Here is a 19,616-nt window from a genome sequence, read left to right on the forward strand (position 1 = left end):
AAGCCGCATTTCTTTTACTGCTGCATACCTAACCTGTATTATACACGTGTCCTTTTTTTCTTCGTTAATTCTACACAGAGATATGCTAGAATATGTATATTCAATTTCAATGTATGATGCTATTTCGCAAAAACGATCAACGGATTGATTCAAAATGAACGTTAAAGCGTTTGATTAACGAGAGAACGTCTGGATTGCGCATGCGCCATAATGTCGCCGAGGTAATTACGCTCGTGACTCCCGCCAATAAGGTAACGCGATATTTTCGATATTTGAACTCTCGATTATTATCGAACGATACGATACGATTATCGAATCGACGACGCAGTAGGTCACGTCGATCTCTAAGCGCCTAATCTATCTATATAGATATACATATATCTATATATCGTATATATATGCATTGCTACTTACGTGTAAACACAATATAATATACTTATGTATCTCCTTTGACTCGCCTAATTGTATTATTCGTTCAACATCTTCAAATCTTTTTTAGGCGATAATAAAAATAGAATTAATCGCGACATGACGTTTAGTTAATTAAAGAATAAGATGATTAAGCATGCGTCAAAGTACAAAAATGGATTCGAATCTGGATTAAAATTCGTCCAAGTTATTTTTTAACTAATCCAACTATAGATCGCAAAAATATCGATTAATTAGTAATAATGCCTCCGAGTCGTTTAGATGCCGTTTACAGAAGTATTCTTCTAACTAAGTTCTTTACGAAGGGATGGGGCAATCCCCAAAATTTGAAAAGGCAAGTAAATTTGGTTATACTTCTATATAACAGAGTTCATAAATGAGAGTAGTTAATAATAGTTGAGTGTGTGAGATTAGGCTGAAATATATTTGGTCCAACGATATACAATAATAATTTCAATTTCATTTCAGGATATTCGAATTTAGGAAAGTTATAGCCAATCGAGAGACTTGTTATAATCTTATACCTCGTAATTATCCAATAAATATAACCAAAGTAAGTTGAGACTAATAATTTCAGATTGAAATATATTGTCGTGATTTTTCTTTCGTCTCTACTTCATCTACAGGATGAACAATGGTCCGACTGCCATGTAATAGAAGGTTCCTTTACTTCGCCCTTTGATCGATATCTCTCAGGAATGATGCCGGAAAAAATAAAAACTGCATATTTTCAAGTTATTTTACCGCACAAATGGGACTCCGACAAAATAAAGCCTATTTGTTTACATCTTGCGGGAACAGGAGATCACGTATGTTTTTGATTCGACGTCATCTTTAATCCGTTTGACATTTGATAATTGGCCTTCTTATGTAATCCCATAAAATTGGGATCACGCTGATGATTTGTGACTTTTGAATCAGTTTTTTTGGCGACGGAGGAACTTAATTGCTAAGCCACTGCTTAAGGAATCCGGAATCGCTTCTATACTTCTGGAAAATCCATTTTATGGATTAAGAAAACCAAAAGATCAAATGTAAGAAATCAGTTTTTCAAGGTTTGTACTAAATAAAATTATACGACGATTCCGTTGGTCGTTATCATCTTTATAAATATTTCCTTTTAACATTACATAGACGTTCAAGTTTACATAACGTCAGCGACATTTTTATTATGGGAGGTTGCTTAATAATGGAATCTATTGTTTTATTGAATTGGTGCGAACAGCAAGGATTTGGACCGTTGGGCCTAACAGGTTTATCAATGGGTGGACACGTTAGTATATATTTAATTGTTTAATATACAAAATTAAAATATAATTACTTATAAATAATTCATTTATAATCAAATTATTGTACGCTGTCATATTATTGTTATAGATGGCATCGTTAGCTGCTACGAATTGGCCAAAACCTATAGTCTTGGTACCGTGTCTTTCATGGTCAACAGCCTCGCCTGTCTTTACGGAAGGCGTAATGAGTGCTTCTATAAATTGGAATCTTTTAGAAAATCAATATTTCTCGGATGAAACTTATCAAAACGATTTAGCAAAAATGGTGAAAGTTATAGATGAAGAAGTATGCTTGATGTTCTCGATAGTTCCTTCCTTAGAAATACCTTACGGAGCAATAAATATTCTTTAATGTTTACGCATTATGCATTTATAGAGCGCATTCTTGGCCGGGCAACATTTTGCTAAACATTATCCTGCTAGTATGAATAGAATAAATAGATTAAAGGAAGAATTAAAAAAGACTGACGAGAGAAAAGAAAATCTTACCATAGAAAAGGATGGAAAAGCAAATAACAATAATATTGACAATAACTCTTTAGATGATACGCGTCGAAAGAATAAAGGCAATAACTTAATTGGCCAAGCGGCGGAAGAGAAATCTACAGCAAAATTGTTTTCTCTGAATCTTATTTCAAATAAATTGAAATCAAATGATTTTGAAGCGCTTAAGGGTAAGAAATGTATGAACGTATAACTGTTGCTTTGAAATGCTCGTGCCATTTGTGTTTCATTTCCTCTTTAATATTAAACAAACGATCACTATGACTTTCCTTCATTTAGATAATTGTCAAACCAATCATATAATATTTTTGTATATTTCATATTTTCTTACATATGCAGTTGCTTTCAAATATACAGATACGTATACGAGTAAAGTACGAAGAACATTTGGTCGTAAGTTTGAATCTTTTCAAATAACTCTAATACATGTGTCAATAATTTGAATTTAACCAATCGAATGTTGGAATATTACATTCCAATTTTCAACGAATGTTTGCAAACAAAATTACACAGAAGTATGATATTATTGAGATTTGTTTGGCAACAGGTGTTTGTTCATTTCCCGTGCAGAAGCATCCGCTATTTTCAGACGGCAAATGGCGAGAAAGAGAAGCCTTGCAATTTATGCGTGGTATAATGGACGAGTGTACGCATTTAAAAAATTTTGAAGTTCCCGTCGATACCGAACTTATTATAGCTGTCTGTGCGCGCAACGACGCTTACGTTCCGCGAGATAGTTGCATGAGTTTAGAACAAATTTGGCCTGGAGTTGAGATACGTTACATCGATGCTGGTCATGTCAGTGCATACCTTCTTCATCAAAAAGTCTTTAGGTATAGACTTTTTTTTTTTTTATCTAATTAACACGTTGAACGTCTTGAAGCAAGGCGTCTGTCCTGCATTTAATATTTTACACATTTAACAATCTTTCAGATCAACTATCGCGGAGGCATTTCAGCGATCATTGCAAAAATATCCTCTAGATTCTAGTTGACAGCTAAAGATATTTTAATAACAGAATAGATAGTTTCAAAATTATGTTTTCAATCAAATGAACGAATATCTAATCATTGTTAAACGATTATATTCTTCTTATGAATATGAAGGAAGGAAGGAAGTATGTTACACGAAACGTTGCAATTTAATATTTTCAATGTAAACTGAACTATGGATTAGCTAAATTTTAGCCAGTTTTATTATACATGGGATATTGATGCGATAGAATTGTATTTTTTGCCATATTTTTTCACCGGGCGAGACTTTACATCTTTGCCATATTTATATAAGAATATACACGTTGAAATTGGAGGAAAATAGTTATATGATATATTCTTTGTACATACATATGTTTACATCGTCTCCCCACCCCTCCACACACACACACCACACGCTATAAAATATAAATCACACTTGTTATGACAATAAATAAATAAAAATGTTAAAAATACCGTATATCGAAGAGTATGCAATATCAAAGTTTGGATAGTCAATTATTTAATGACACAGTAGACATTTTTTCTTTTTAAACACAATGGCGATTTGATAAGTGGAACGTAACGATGCAGCAATAATTTCATCTAATTTCGCCTAGCAATGAAGTTTTAATCGATTTTTGATTTTGTTATCATGCATGCATACAAGGGTTAATTTTTTTTTTGTCCACGATACGTTAATTTTATTTGAATAAACGTAGCATATGGGATTGAAAAATAACTGTAAAATAATGATGAAACAATAAATTGATGTTTGAAATTTCGCGCGAAATAATCGAAAGAGGAAAGATTAGTAGCGCCATCTTGCAAAAAGTATAAAAGAATTAGTTGCGCAGTGTGTTCTGTAGTAGCCGGAAGTCAGCTTGGCTCTCTCAAAGCAGAGAGACATAGACGGTTACATGTGTTTCACTTGCTGCTTTCTTGTGTTAAAATATTGTCGAAAATGCCTCGCATTTACGTAATAAACAAGAACTCGGCGCTACAACGATGTTACTAGACGTTACAAGTCAAAGAAAAAAGAATCTACGGTGTCGATACGACGAATAAGAAGAAACATTAGGGCATACGGGTATAACCATAAAAGAAGATAAGTTCCTCCCGGTATTCTACTACTTTTCTTCTACTTCAAATTGTCTCAGCACTCGTGGTATGTACTTATCTACTTGATCAACGTCTATCCTATTTTCATTGATACGGAAAGTGCGCGAAGACGATTAAACGGAAAGAAAGAAAAAGCAATCTTTCATCGTTATCGAGCAATCCAAATTACGAGAGTATTCGAGGTAATATAGACCTCGTGGTGCAAGGCGATTTGCGCATCTCTCTCGCTCTCTCTCTCTCTCTCTCTCCTCTCCCCCCCCTCATTAGCATCATTTACATCGAATCAGTAGTACTCATTTCTTTTTCAATAAAGATGATATTCATTCAAATATATGGGTGAATTGTAAAAGGCACGTGGTAGTAGAAGGTTATAGTAAAAAAAGTAAAAGATAGAGGGAGAGATTCTCGCGTCATTTCTCGTGGCACCGTACTTTCCCTAGTGGTTCTCCCTGCATCGCTAGTAACTAATCCTCCATTACAAAGAAAAGTTTTGCGAGATAGAGGACGCGCATGCGCAAGAGCAAACTCATACCGGGAAGTAGAAGCACGACGCGACCATAACAGCAAACCCACACGGCACAAGAAGATCTGCTCTTGTAACGTGCGGGTGCGTAGTCTCTACATTTTTTTAATAGTCGACGAACTAAGAAAGAGATTGAGAGAGGGAGAGAGACTTGGGATTGCATTAAGTTAACTGTAAGTTTAAACACGAGCTACAGCATGAGGTTTATTTTTTTATTTCTTTTTGTTTAAGTATTTCACGACGTACAAATACCACATGCGCTCGAAACGTGGTACGACGATAAAACTCTGTTTCTTTATTTAATGCCTGAATGATCCGTTCGTGTCTACAATTGAGATTCACTTTATTTTGGTTTGCTACGAAAACGAAAAGATAGATTTGACGAATCATTCATGAAACCGGCGAGTACATGTGTTATTTTGAATTTCGTCGTAGTTGGAAAGTAAGAATTGTTATTTCAGTAAGTTTGCAAGAAAAGTAAAAAAAGCGAAAGATCTGAAGAAGGAATAACACGTTGTGAAATAAATTGGGAGAGAGAGAAAAAAGGGAGAAAAAAGAGAGAAAATAGAGAGAAAATAAAAGGTGGGACAACCCGTTTCCTCGTGTTTTTGTCTCCGCGCGGGCGATTCAAGATGGCGGCAAAAGTGGTCAGCAGCAGCAGCGCTCAGGGAAGCACAGAGCGAGAGGAGGGAGGCTCTGGTGTATCCTACGCTAGCGTGGTCAATCCCAAAGCAGCCTCGAACGAGACTAATACCGCTAGAGTAGTTTCCTCGAATAAAGGAAATAATAAAGAAAATATAGGAGGCCAAATTGCGAGCCAACAATCCAATGGAACTAAAGAGCGTATGGTTTCCCAAAATTATGCTGCCAAAGGTAAATCGTATCAGAGGACTGGAAGACGATTTGCCTCATCCACGCAACCACAGCAAACGCAGCAACTTAGAGTAGATAAAAGTCACAACGAGTTACAATTAGGTAGCAACGTATCGGACAAATCTTCTACGATTAAAGAAACCGAGCAACGATCTCAACCTCAAGCAGATGTAAGTACTGCGCCAATATTAAAGCAAGATAAATTAAATAATGGGGATATTGGAAGCGACGGAGAGTTTCAAACCGTTGCTCCTAAGAGTGCTCGGAGGAAAGAAAAATTAAGAGAACACCAACAAAAAGATCACGGAGATCGCCATCGGCATAAGGATCACAGAAAAAGATTGCGCGGACTTAGCGACTCTAGTAGAGAAAGAATGACAAAGGACAAAGAACGAACCGATAGAAATAGCACGGAACACGCTATTAACAATAAAGAAATTAATAAAGACAAGGATACTAAAGAAGACGGTCAAGCCCAAACACCTGCCCCGATGAAGTATGTAGCGGCTCCCATACCTGCGGTCAATGCTTGGACTAAAAAGAAGCCTCTTCAATCCTCCGTTCAACAATCCGTAACTACTCCTAGCGCTATGGACAAACCAGTTACAAAAGAGAAAAGAATATTACAACCTCAGCAACAGCGAGTACAAGGGTTAATAGGTAAGTTCACGCTTTTATTTTCTATTTGAATAGTAATGATATTGCCAATTAAAGGTATAATCATTAAATTTGGAGATGCGAATGGGCATAATGTAAATGGTAGAAAAAATTGTCCGAAAAATGTTGTACGACATTCGTCAGTGACCTTGAAAGATGCATCTACATATATATTGCGCTACTAATTAATGAATATATAATAATTATCAAGTTTTTTTTTATAAGGTATTATAAAATACCGTTCCTATCGTTAATTCAACAACAGACACGCTACACGTGCGCACGCATAGTTTGTTAGGCTATTCTTTACATAACGTAACTTACAATGAAAATAGAAATACATCTTCGGATGTCGGAATGCTATAAGGATGACGAAAACTTGTAATTAAATCGTTAAAAAAAAACATCGTCTTATTGCCACGTGGTTGTTCTCTTAGAGGGGGGGGGAAACAAGAAATCGTTCGTACGAACGAAATTCGTGGTCCGATTTTATTACTATACGAGAGAGAGAAAGCTATCTGATAAGTTGATAATGATAATAGTACGATTAAAAAATATATCCAATCATAGCACGTGTGTTCGAGTTAGCATACGACTATAATAGCATACGTGGCAAGAAAGTGGGCAGGTGGTACAGAAATTCGACACGTTGCCGCCTTCTTTTTACAATTTGCATAAAGTCCTTAATTTCTTCCTTGTTTTTTGTTCGTTTGTTTATGTAGAACTTTTTCGTATGATTTTTTTTGGGGGGAGGAGGGGGCATTACACGTAATTCTTCAAACTTTGCCATATCGTACGATGTTTGTTCGATACTTTCTCTCCCCTTTCATCGATAGGACATTAGTAAGGGTTGATCAAAATACGAGGGTAAGGTATAAAGTCCAAAGTACGATTGAACGATTCTTTTTCTTTCTCAAAAAAAAAAAAATATATATTGAATTATAGTAGCCGTTGGGTGTGTTAATTGCAACTTTACCATTAAGATCGTCGAAAAGGAAGATGGGGAAGAAGATGCAAACGGATGCGAGTTGGAGGGCAACGACATTGACACTTTTACTATAAAGCAGATATAGAAAGAGAAAGAGAGAGAGAGAGAGAGTAGTCCACGTAATGCAGTTACGAAGAAACGTGCCTAACAATGTTACGTAGCAGTTACGTTCCAGACACACTCTGTCTCTTTCTAATCGGCATTCGCATTTAAAAAAAAAAACCACGCTGCTAGTATTCGAGACTCGTTTTCTTCCATCTTCAGCCATCTTAAGTTTTTATTTAGTTATTTTTTTCTCGTAACGATCTCCGACAGAGGTGTAATCATTTTGGTCTTATGCTCGTGATCTTCGATCCACATTCAAATGTGTCGCGGAAAGCGAGAGTAGAGAAAAGTAAACCGGTTTCGTGATAGAAAAGAACGATAAAAAAAAAACTTTCGATCGAAAGGTCAGTGAAATATATCTTACTATCGAAATTGTAGTAGTTTCAAAGAATTTTCATTCCTAGTGAAAAATGTAAACGAATTAACGACGGATTGTAAAAATGAACGGAAGACATTTTTTTTTCCTGAAAATTTATCCTTGACTAGTATCGTGCTCTTCGTGTGTTTGATAAAAACGAAAAAAAAAGAAAAAATATTAAAATAGAATCGTAAAAGAATGTTTCAGAAGGACATACGTATATGAAGGAATTTGCATTCGACCAATCATTTTGTTCGATCGACTAATGTAATTCAACCGTTTAAAGACCGTTCTCTAATCTTGAGAAATTACTATGCTTAATTTTTGCCTTCTTGGAATATAAAGATACCAAAATCAATATCCAACTATGTTTTGCGCCCATATAAAAATTCATCTTTTTTTTTTTTTTTTAAATCATCATCGTCGTTATAATTATTATTATTATTATTATTATTACTATTACTCGTTTTTCATAGTTAGTCACTAGTTAATTTCGCTCGACGTTACGCAAGTTTATTGCGCCCACTTTTCTATCATAAAATATGTGTCGGAAGTATAATGTAATAATATCAATGGATAAAAAAAAAAACTACGATGCACTAATTTTTGGCTAACGAGAAAATGGATTGATGATTATGATGATATTATTACTACTGCTGCTGCTGTTTTCTACCGCTTCTTCTTCTTCTTCTTCTCAGGCAGCAGGTGTGCGTGCGTATGTGTGGGACCCCCCTCCCCTCGTAAAATAATAATACCAAAGAAGCCATTATGAGATCTTTCTTTTCTCTCTCTCTCTTCTATAGATTTTCTTTTAATTTTTTTTTTTTTTCTAATAATAACTTATGTTCAAACTATAATTGATTTTTATTAACGTATCCGGAATATTACAACAAAAACAAAATTAATTTAATAATAATTATGTTTTTTTTTATTGTTTTTTTTGTTTTGTTTTTTTTTTATTTTACAATTAACTACACTCATAAATAAAAAAAAAGAAAGAGAGAAAGAAAGAGAGGGGAAGGCGGGGGTACACACCGGATGTACAAAAAGTAAAATTAAACGGGTCAATGAAAACAAAAAGGATGAAAAAAAAAAAATAACAAAAAAAAAATTGAAAGACTAGAGAAAAGAGGAGGAATATAAAAAAATATAAGAATAAACAAATGAAATTAAATTGAAATATCATCGACGAATGGGGATGGGTAATCGTTTGGGAGAATTAAAATGACGGAAAGAGAAAGAAAGTTAAAAGAAGAGAAAATGAAAACAAGATTGAAGACTGCTTATAATAATAATAATATTAATAATTATTAATAATAATTATAATAATAATTATAATAATGAAAAAAAAATCACCGACGATGGGACCCCTGATTGAAAGAAAAAAAAAAACAAAAAACAAAAAAAGAAAAAATGAAAAAGAAAAAACTCAATGGATAAAAAAAAAAAAAACCTACGATGCACTAATTTTTGGCTAACGAGAAAATGGATCGATACAAACAAAAGAAAATATTCGAGAAATATCTCCAAGGAATTTCTATATATTAAAATTAAAATTGAAGAGAAGAAAATATTTAATCGCGTAAAAATATTAATAAAAAAAATATTAACGAACCGTCGTTGGTAGGAATAAAATAATTGCAAAATGTTCTGAGAGGTGTTGAAGAATTAAAACGAAAAAAAAAACATAATAATAAAATTAATTAAATAATAATATATATATATATATTATTATAATATGTATATGTAATATGTATATATATTATATATTATTATAATATGTATATATATTATATATTATTATAATATGTATATATATTATATATTATTATAATATGTATATATATATATATATATATATGTGTGTATATCTATATATATATATGGATATGTGTGTGTGTGTGTACGTGTGCGTGTGTATTTACGTTCTCATGTGTGAGTGTGCGTGCGTTTGCGTGCGTGTTGTTACGTACAATTATATAAATAAATATGTGTATATTTAGATATATATATTTATATACATATTTATGTGAACTAAATGCGTAAATTAATCGAAGATGCATACGCGTATGGAGAAAATAATCGTGTGTATCTTTTGTATTTACGTATGTAAGTGTACATATGTATATGAAATGAAAATGGAAAATGAAAATAATATCACACACACACACACATATATGTATATATATGTATATATATATATATATATATATATATATATATATATATACATGTGTAAAAAAAGAACTAATTTAGGACGCGATAAAAATTGACTAGGAAGAACAATTAATTTGCTAAATGAGACGGAGAATGAGAAAGAGATGAAAAAGTAAGAGTAAAGAGAAAAGAATAGTAAACAACAACAACAAGAAAAACGACAACAATAAAACATACAGCAAAGGAATTGCTACCTTCCATCTTGAATGTAAAAAATATTGTGTGAGCGTGTGAGTGTGCTACAAAAAACAGAAAAGAAAAAAAAACAAAACATAAAAATAATTCTAATTAATTGATAAGCGATATATACAATTATTAACTGAATTACAAAAATGGAACCGTGTTATGTATATATATATATACGTTTTTGCGATGGAATTATTAATTATTTCGACTAATCGAAAGTGCGATAGAAAAAAAAAGAAAGAAAAAAAAAAGCTAAAATTCTGTCTGGGCGCATAAAAATATTTGGAGAAATTACAATCGGGGGAGGGGGATGAACAAAGAAAGAAACGAAATACAAAAAATATTAGAAGGGGGGGACCGGGTGTGCTTTTTCGGGAGACGAAGATTACGACGATTTGGTAAAATGATGTAAATTGCGTAAAAAGAAAAGAAAAAAATTACAAAGAAAAAAAAAAAATTACAAAATACCAAAAACAAAAAAAACATTACAAAAAAAAAACAGGGGATGATTATTCTCGAGGAAAAAAAAAGAAAGTAAAGTGCTTCTACGAACGACGAACGGGAATTTCTTCTCGTTTGAGTTTTTTTTTTTCGGCTTAGAATTTGCACAACACCTCACACCGTAAAGAACAAAAATAAGTTCCGGATTGGACACCAAACCAACGGACGGTAACACGTCGGTTAAATATTTTACGTGATAGAAAAGGAGATAGAAAAGGAATATTAAGAGGGAGGGATAGGGAGAGGGAGAGAGGAAGAGAGGGAGAGAGAGATTTTTAACGTCAAATGTTTTTTAAAATTTCTTTTTTTGGGATCAGATTGCAGAAAAGAAAAAGAAATAATTATTTACTATTATACACGCATATACGATATATACGCGTATATATATCTGTGTATTAATTTTAAAAAAAAAAAATAAAAATTTTTAAATAAAAAAAAAAAAAAAAAAGAAAAAAAAGTAGAATGAAGAAGGAAGAAAGATTATTAAAGTATACTCTTCGTTCGTTATTTATGCACGTGCATATCTTTCTCTTAATAAACAAACCGTATGTTTGTCTTTTTGTCGGAAATAAAATACTCGAAAAACGAATCGCGGTGTTGTCGCGCGTTCGTTTTAGAATTCGTTAGGTATGCCAATTTTCCTTCGAATTAAAGTCTCCTTGTATTTAACAAATGCATCATGTTGCCTATTGCTCTCTTACCCTAAAGTTCCTTTTACTTTTTTATTTTATCAAAATAATTCGCGCATTGGCAGAGAAAAATCCTCCCCCCTTCCCCCCAGCCAGTGATATTTGACCTTGATTATTTTGTTCGTTAGATTTTTTTCCTTGTTTATCGTCAACGCGTGACGGTTTTGTCGAATTTTAGGGTCGAACGCGTGTCTCTTTGCCGCCATCCTTCTCTCCTCTTTCTCAACCAGTTTGGCATGGATAAAAGCCGTCCCGTTGCCAAGAAATGGTCGGTTAAGAGTTTAAGAAAGATACTAGAATAGAGGAGGGATCGGTGAACCTTCTCCTCTTCCACCTCTCACGTTTGTTCTAGCTCTTCTAAAATTTGCACCCTCTTCAAATTGAAAACGTCATCGCGTGGAGATTAGATTCGCTTTTTTTTTTTTGCTATCACTCCTTTCAAATATTCAGATTGATAAGTTAGATTATAATTTCCCCTCTAGGATGATGTTCATTGTCAAATTACTTTTCTGTCTCTAATTTCTCTTGTTGTTGTTGTTTTTTTTTTTTTTTTTTTTTTGGCTCCTAAAGTAGTGGTACGTTTTGTAGATAAAAATATTCGATAAACGTTTGCGCATTACCGATAGAAACACATAATCGAGGTCATAGTTTAGAAGAAGATATGACGATAAGAATATATCAATTCAGACGAAATCGTGTCAATATTCCAAACATGGTTGGAATATCGACGTCGATCGTTGTTATTAGTTAACCCTTTGGAGCGATGCGGACGCATATATGCGCTTATCGATTTCTTCGACCTTCCTTGGCTCGCGAGGTTTTTTTATTTGATCAAAATAGTCGACGTTAACTAAAACATCATTCCATCGTTAGGCCGCACTTTGCAATCAAAGGGTTAACGAAAACGATAGCGCGGCGGTCTATATTATTCCAAATTGTTTATTCCAATATATTCTAATATCGTTTACATAATGATTTATTTCTTTTCTAGAAAATGGATCATCGATCTCCGCCGAATCGTCGAAACCAGCGATAATTAAAGTTAGCAAAGAAAAGAAGAAGATTAATGCAAAGGTAAAAGCGGGCTGTCCATTCCCTTCGAATACGATCATTCTAATTTTACGAGTTGTTGTTTTCTCATATTTCATATCTTTTGCTTTTTTTTTTTTAGGCGAGCGATTTTACGGATATCGGAGATTGGCCAACGTTGGGACCTCAAGACGTAAGAACATATTTTGAGAATATTCTATCATTTAGATTCGTTGAAAATAAATATATGTTTTATTTCATTTGCAAATGCTAGAGCTCGCAGAAAAGATAATAAGTTTTTCTGCGAGTGTATACGATTTGCTAAAATAATAGATACTTTCTATGAGAGCGATCGGAATATTAGATTCTGCTTTATCCGACAAACAAAGTATTCGTACATTCATCTCATATCTATTACTATTAAATAATGTTATATAATATATATTTTATTTTAATATTATTATAATATTATATTATATATTATATATTATATATAATATTATATAATATTATATATTATATATAAAAAATATAATAATATTAATTTAATATTATTATAATTTTATTTAATATTATTATAATAATAATTAATGCGTTTTACGTAAAATTCGTTCAAAGTATTTATCCCTATGTCTGGTGCGTGTTTTGGTTTAGAAAAAGACGACTGCTGTGACAATTCAAAAACAAAATGGCGTTACCGAGCCAAGTAATACTAAAGAAATTAGTGGCCACTCGATTGAAATAAAATCCAAAGAAAATAAAGAGCAGCAGCACAATCATTGCCAAGACGACAGCGATGAGCTCACGGATAACGGTAATGATAAAAGAAGAAAGTGTAAGTATTATTGTATGATTTCTTTAAAAGATCCAAATTTTATTGAAACTTTTTAATATCGTTTAATAATAATCGTTGATTTTTGAATTTCCAGTTAATAAACAGAAATGGGTTCCCCTCGACATAGATATCACAAAAAATAGAGGGAAGAGGGAACGTTCGCCGAGATACAACCCAAGAGATAGATACAACGAAGGTAATCGTTCGTTTTTTTTTCTTTTTTTTTTTTTTTTGTCACGTTTAATATCTTTAATAAGCCCATACTTATTTACCGTGTAGATTTGATTTTGTAGCTTACGACGCGTCTCATTAATATTTTATATTTTGATGTCACTTTTTTCAAGATGGAGAAGCCTGGAGAGATAAAGAATACGATAGTAGGTCAGGATCCAGTATTAGGGGTGGCTCGTATACACGAGGTGGCCGAAGTTTTAGGGGTAGAGGACGCGGTGGACGCGGTAGCGCTACGCCTCGTAATAATTTTAGGCATAGATACGATAACGATTATTCTAATTATGACGTAGATTACGTGAAATACGAGGTAAGATATCGTTTCTAATCTTTTCTTATACGATTATTGTAACTTGAGATTTATACATAATCTATTTTAACCATCCTATTCGTAGAATCAAGATTTAAATCAAGATAAATCGAGATATATAGCGCCGGCATACGCAGAAGAAGCGATGTTTTACGAAAATAATTATATTCAACAGGACTCCTCCATTTTTATGGAAGAATTAAAAGAATTAATAAGAAAACAAATGTGAGTTAAACTTTCCTTTCCTTTTCTTTTTTTTTCTTTTTTTTTTTTTTTTTTAAGATAAATAAGTAGTAGAAATTTCATGTACTATGTTTTTTATATTTCGTTTTTAGAGAATACTACTTCAGCGAAGAGAATCTAATAAGTGACATTTATTTGAGACGTAAAATGGATGAAGAAGGATTCTTGCCCATTACGTTGATAGCATCCTTTCGTCGGATTCAAAGCATGACGGAGGATTTGAGCTTAGTGATCAATTCTATTACGAAATCGGATAAATTGGAATTGGTTCAAGGATACATGGTAAGGTCCAGTGTTATTTTCAATAAATAATGCAACTAATATGAACATTGGGCACAAATAATAATCTCTAATATCGAATGACACGCTATGAGTAGTCAATTGGATTGAATTATTGTGCAAGAGAAATTTGAGAGGAGGATTCGCTGACACCATTCGGACAATGGTCCAATGAATGGAGTTTGAAAGTAGACCTCCTTACAAGAATTTACGACAAAATTTAATTTCAAAAAATACCAAAAATTGGGCCTTTTTTTCCATTTACAACGATTTTTTGCTTCTAGATAAGAACCAGAATCGATCCATTGAGGTGGCCTTTACCGGATATAATTAGCAATTCAACTTGTACTGATACGCAAAACGAAAATATGAACGAGTCTGAATTTTATCCTTGTTCGAAATCCATGATATCGGTCACGCGTCCGCCTGCACCTCAGCAAATCTATCGATCTTGTTACCAATCACGATCGACAATAGGAAGAGTAAACGAATTAGAAAATACCTTAGTGACTACGGGGGGTGATAGTCTCAATCCGAATGTGCCTGAATTTGTACCCGTAGACATTTCGAGTAAACTGATTGCGAGTAAACAAGTCGATCTAGAGGAAATTGATCAACCGCCGACGAACATTGAAATGATCGATAAAACGGTCGCTGAAATAGTCGATGAAGTACCAATAAATTCTATGCTTTTTGGGCCGTCGAGTAATGAAGAATTGTCTCTGCCATCGACTAACGAATCCAATAGCAGCGAATCGACGATCATTTTGAACGATAAAACGCGTACCGAGGATTCTACTTTAGAGAAAGTACAAATCAACGATGAAAAGGCACCATCGTCTTCCTTCAAATCCGATAACACTTGGAAAGAGGTTATTTTCTAATATCTTTTTTATTTGATATATTTTATTTTTCATTTTTCATTTTTCATTTTTCATTTTTATACGACAAGACGTATGTATGATCACTGTTGTATAGGTCAAAAGAAGAACAAAGCATTCACATAAAGATGGAGTAAAAGGATCCGAGGAAAAAGGAAAAGTTAATAGTGGTATTCGTAAGAATGAGCAACGAGAGGAATTAGAATTCCAATTTGACGAAGAATTGGATACACCACCTCCAACTGGACGGCACAATGCTTTTTCCGAATGGTAAGAATTACTTCTCATTATTAGATGCGACGTTCAAGTATTTCAAAATAACACATGTAACTTCATATATTTCAGGTCGGAGGACGAGGAAGAAGATAACGAATTATCGGACAGAGATATTAACAAATTGTTAATAGTTACGCAAATGACTGTTCCCAATTCATCGAGATTACCTAAACACGAAGGGTATGATCGTACCGGTGATTGGACAACTAGAGTCAAAATGACTCAGGATCTCGAACAAGCGATCAATGATGGATTGCGTTATTACGAAAAGGGTTTATGGAGTGGAGATGGGCAAAGGGTAAGATGTATATACTAACGTGCATATCATCTTTGCGGGAAACATTTCCATTTCGTTTAACGCATAGATTTAACTAATCGTATTATTTACAGTATGGATCGTCATCCTCTATTAACAATTACAAGACCGTCAATGTAATCAGTCAAGAGGATTTTGAAAAAATGGCACCGAAACCTCCAAGAAAAGCCAATCCCGAAGTTCCGCCACCGCCACCGTCTGCCGTTGAGGAAGACGACTTGGATATTTCGCAGTCTCCTCCGATTCGAGTACATATGTTTTTCTATTATTAACTTCGTTTATCCTATTTGGGTGAACCAAAAGTTCGTGCGTTTTTTTTTTTTATATTAATATTTCACTCGTATGTAAAATGATTTGATCGAATTCACAAAATTACTAAACCGTTCGAAACGACATCATAATAAACGGACGAACTTTAGATTCACCTTAATATTATTACATTTGACTTTTTAATATTAATTTATATTCTATATTCCAATGATAGGTTCCTACTTCTTCGGATAGCTCGAATAAAAGGGAAAAAATGAATGAGAAAAATTATTGGAACGATCAAGCGAAAAATGATATAAATGAAAGACGTGGTACAGTTCCAAGATTCTTTGCAGTCGTGAAAGACGAATCATCGGTTGATTTGAGAACGCCGCGTAAACGAAAGACTCGACACAGTAATAATCCTCCCGTTGAACATCACGTTGGTTGGATAATGGACGTTAGGGAACATCGTCCGCGTACTTACTCCACTGGGTACGAATTTATTTCCTTTTATTTCTCGATTTAACTTGTTATATTGATTTCTTAAAAGAACTTCTCTTATAATTTCCCATCCGTTTTATTCCAAATGACAGAAGTAGTACTGGAACGAGTCCTAGCGAGGCCTTCATCGCCGGTAGCGTTCCTCAATCTTTGCCGACATTCCAACATCCGAGTCACGCCCTGTTGAAAGAAAAAGGATTTACTCAACAGGTCTATCACAAATATCACTCGCGCTGTTTAAAAGGTAATTCAAAGAGAATTGTCATTGCGAACAACACGTGCACACTAATATACACGAATTTACGTACGAATTTACGTACGAAATGATGAATATCTTATAATTATGTCTTCTTTTCCCGACTGAGGGATAAAGGTGAAGAGAATTAGAATCTGAAGTTATTCTTCTTCTCTTCTTTAACGAAATTGTTATTTGTACTTTTGATTTTAACGAAATCTTCTTTTTGATTTTAGAACGGAAAAGATTAGGGATCGGACAATCTCAAGAAATGAATACTCTGTTTCGCTTCTGGTCCTTCTTCTTGCGACAAAACTTTAATCGTGCCATGTACGAGGAATTTAGAAATTTAGCCAAAGAAGATGCCTTAGAGGGTTACCGTTATGGACTCGAGTGTCTATTTCGATTTTATAGTTACGGTCTGGAGATCAAATTCAGATCTATGCTGTATCAAGATTTTCAATTAGAGACGATAGATGATTACGAGCGTGGTGAGTGCATATTCATTTTCTATAATATAATCACGCACATAATAGGTTATTTAGTTACGATATTTTGCTACGTAGCTAAATGGTAAGATTGTGCCAAAGCAAAAGAGTTTTCACTTAGAGTCTTGTCTACGAAGAAACGATGAAACTTTAATCATTTCTGATAGACGATATAACTCGACAAAAACACTTTACTTTTATATATAATATCATTGATATATCATCCAAATATTCATAACTAATCGTTTGTTGTTTGATACGACAGGTCAATTGTATGGCTTAGAGAAGTTTTGGGCTTTCTTAAAATATTATAAAAATTCTGCCAATCTTTACATCGATTCGCAATTACAAGAATATCTGTCCAAATTCAATAGCATCGAGGACTTTAGAGTCGAAGAGGTATCATTTCTTTCTTCTTTTCTTTTTTTTCTTCTCTCTTATCTTATGCTACAAAATAATGAATCTAAATGAATATTTGTTTATACAGCCTCAAATTAATGAGATGCTTCAAGGATTTTCGATAAATGCTCGACCACTCGGATCGAAAAAACGTAATAGAAGCCTTTCCGAGAGTGGAAGTGGATATTTAAGCGTAGGTGCAGTTGCAGTCCCAGGTGCAAGTGGAAGTGCAAGTGGGAGTAGTGTCGTCGATAGTGCTTCGATAAGACGAAACTCTGGTGATTCTTGTGCTGCGGTTACGTTAGCAACAACTTCTAATGCCGCCGATGCTACCAACAATCAAAAGACGCGCATGGACATGGATAATAATTCATCGCATGTTCGTAGTAGAGCGTGTTCTTTTGGTTCTGGAAGGATGGGACATTCAAGACGAAAGAATGATTCAGGTGCATCGTCGAATAGTAGTCAGCGTGAAGTAAATAATAAGCAGCATCAAACGAGAAGTAGACCAAATTCTTGTTCTCTCTCTAATAAGTCTTACGAGACGAGTAAAGTTTTAAGCACTGCCAAAAATCAATCTATTAACAAGAACGAACAGAAGCCTTGAACTTGAAATACTTCATCGTCGATGCATTAGAGATGATCAATTTATTTATAACCGTATCTATGAAGCATCATTTTTCTACCGAAACATCGATGAAGGAAAAGGTGAGAATTAATTCCAAATATATTCATTCTAATTGACTATTTCGCTGTTAATTGTATGTATGGTTTTCGAAAAGGACAAATTAAAGAGAAAGATAGAGAGAAACCTTTTCCGTTAAAAATTATTTTCTAAGATGACGAATAAAAAATGAATTATTTATTTGATCACGATGAAATCTGTTCAGAGATACGAGAACTTTGACGGTTCGTTGCTAAGCCAACCAAGGAACGTGCTGTGAAAAATATAACCGATGAAAGGTGCCGCGGCGCAATTTTGATGAAACTTTCGCTTGTAAATATTTTTGCCGAACCGTTATTATTATATATTGCGTATATGCCTTTCTTGTGTTAAATTGACTAATACGAATTAAAATGAAAAAGAAAAAGAACAGAAAAGTCGAAAAGTTGGCAGAACTTTTTCACTTGAAGATTTCATTTAAATAATGACGATCGAGAGAAAGATGCAGTGCTAACGTAGTATCTGCATATTTAAGAACAGTTACTATTTATTATTATCGCTATAACTGTTACTACTAGTGATGCTATTACTAGTACTCTTATTAGTAATAATATTACTAATATTATTGTTTGTACGCTACAGTCTAATATTATAAAAACTGTATATACACATGAAATATGATAAAAATGAATTGTTTAATTCTTAAAAATATAACGGGACGCTAAACGTCCTAAAATAATTGAAGTTATATTATTATTAATATTAAAAAATCATTACTATATTATAATAATCGAAAACTATATAAGATTAGGAAAATAATATTTGATCTATATGTTAATTAACTGTATTTAATTTATAATGTATATTAGAAAAAAATAATTTTATTTTTATGCAATGCCGCTTATGAACTAGAATATTTAATAGTACTATTATTTTTATCTAGTTACAAAGAGAGAGAAAGAGTAAACAAAAAAATTATGAAAAAATTCACATACAAATAATATCATGTTTGTATAAATCGCTTAGCAACGCGAAAAATGAAAGAGAGGAGCTGCAGGTTTATAATCTTAATCCATGTTATTTTTATTTGTAATTTCTGTTTTTTTATGTAATCATATAATATCCCAATAGGAATTTCTATTTTATATATAATTTTCTTCTTTTTTGTCTTAATAATCCTTAGCATTTGCGTTTACAGTGATATGTATATATTATTGCTAGAAAAAATTTTGTATACAGACGTATTCATACATACATATATACAT

General features: G+C 33.2%; 2 protein-coding genes across 9 annotated transcripts; both read left to right on the forward strand.

The window, feature by feature from the left end:
* The first annotated feature begins 383 nt into the window (after nucleotides 1–383).
* LOC122514717 (protein ABHD18) lies at nucleotides 384–5,383 on the forward strand. Of its 7 annotated transcripts, none has more exons than XM_043631708.1 (11): nucleotides 384–763; nucleotides 898–982; nucleotides 1,056–1,238; nucleotides 1,351–1,463; nucleotides 1,564–1,702; nucleotides 1,807–2,004; nucleotides 2,095–2,392; nucleotides 2,562–2,615; nucleotides 2,770–3,055; nucleotides 3,156–4,361; nucleotides 5,070–5,383. In XM_043631708.1, exons 1-10 carry the CDS (start codon nucleotides 672–674, stop codon nucleotides 3,214–3,216), a joined length of 1,509 nt encoding a protein of 502 aa, XP_043487643.1. In that variant the 5' UTR covers nucleotides 384–671; the 3' UTR covers nucleotides 3,217–4,361; nucleotides 5,070–5,383. The 7 variants fall into 7 exon arrangements, with proteins under 7 accessions (XP_043487643.1, XP_043487644.1, XP_043487647.1 ...); XM_043631709.1 differs by having other exon boundaries at nucleotides 2,812–3,055; XM_043631712.1 differs by lacking the exon at nucleotides 1,351–1,463 and having other exon boundaries at nucleotides 1,655–1,702.
* Nucleotides 5,384–5,461: 78 nt separating this feature from the next.
* LOC122514716 (la-related protein 1B-like) lies at nucleotides 5,462–18,772 on the forward strand. 2 transcript variants are annotated; one of them, XR_006303106.1, is made up of 18 exons: nucleotides 5,462–6,371; nucleotides 12,404–12,486; nucleotides 12,584–12,634; nucleotides 13,096–13,276; nucleotides 13,371–13,472; nucleotides 13,621–13,817; nucleotides 13,903–14,042; nucleotides 14,153–14,342; nucleotides 14,624–15,211; nucleotides 15,318–15,490; nucleotides 15,566–15,794; nucleotides 15,887–16,060; nucleotides 16,297–16,556; nucleotides 16,658–16,809; nucleotides 17,037–17,291; nucleotides 17,554–17,687; nucleotides 17,776–18,395; nucleotides 18,578–18,772. XR_006303106.1 is itself a non-coding variant. In XM_043631707.1 (17 exons), the coding sequence occupies exons 1-17, from the start codon at nucleotides 5,471–5,473 to the stop codon at nucleotides 18,292–18,294; spliced, it is 4,329 nt and encodes a 1,442-aa protein (XP_043487642.1). In that variant the 5' UTR covers nucleotides 5,462–5,470; the 3' UTR covers nucleotides 18,295–18,772. The 2 variants fall into 2 exon arrangements, 1 of the variants encoding a protein (XP_043487642.1); XM_043631707.1 differs by having other exon boundaries at nucleotides 17,776–18,772.
* The last annotated feature ends 844 nt before the right edge of the window (nucleotides 18,773–19,616 follow it).

This window comes from Polistes fuscatus, unplaced genomic scaffold (genome assembly GCF_010416935.1).
Source record: "Polistes fuscatus isolate 324 unplaced genomic scaffold, CU_Pfus_HIC Scaffold15, whole genome shotgun sequence".
Classification (NCBI taxonomy): domain Eukaryota; kingdom Metazoa; phylum Arthropoda; class Insecta; order Hymenoptera; family Vespidae; genus Polistes; species Polistes fuscatus.

Bases quoted from the DNA above. Each gene is read 5' to 3' on its own strand.
- LOC122514717 (XM_043631708.1), top strand. From the start codon at position 672: ATGCCTCCGAGTCGTTTAGATGCCGTTTACAGAAGTATTCTTCTAACT. The intron at 764-897 runs GCAAGTAAATTT...ATTTCATTTCAG, and splicing joins AATCCCCAAAATTTGAAAAG to GATATTCGAATTTAGGAAAG. The intron at 1,239-1,350 runs GTATGTTTTTGA...CTTTTGAATCAG, and splicing joins TTGCGGGAACAGGAGATCAC to TTTTTTTGGCGACGGAGGAA.
- LOC122514716 (XM_043631707.1), top strand. From the start codon at position 5,471: ATGGCGGCAAAAGTGGTCAGCAGCAGCAGCGCTCAGGGAAGCACAGAG. The intron at 14,343-14,623 runs GTAAGGTCCAGT...TTTTGCTTCTAG, and splicing joins AATTGGTTCAAGGATACATG to ATAAGAACCAGAATCGATCC. The intron at 15,212-15,317 runs GTTATTTTCTAA...ACTGTTGTATAG, and splicing joins CCGATAACACTTGGAAAGAG to GTCAAAAGAAGAACAAAGCA.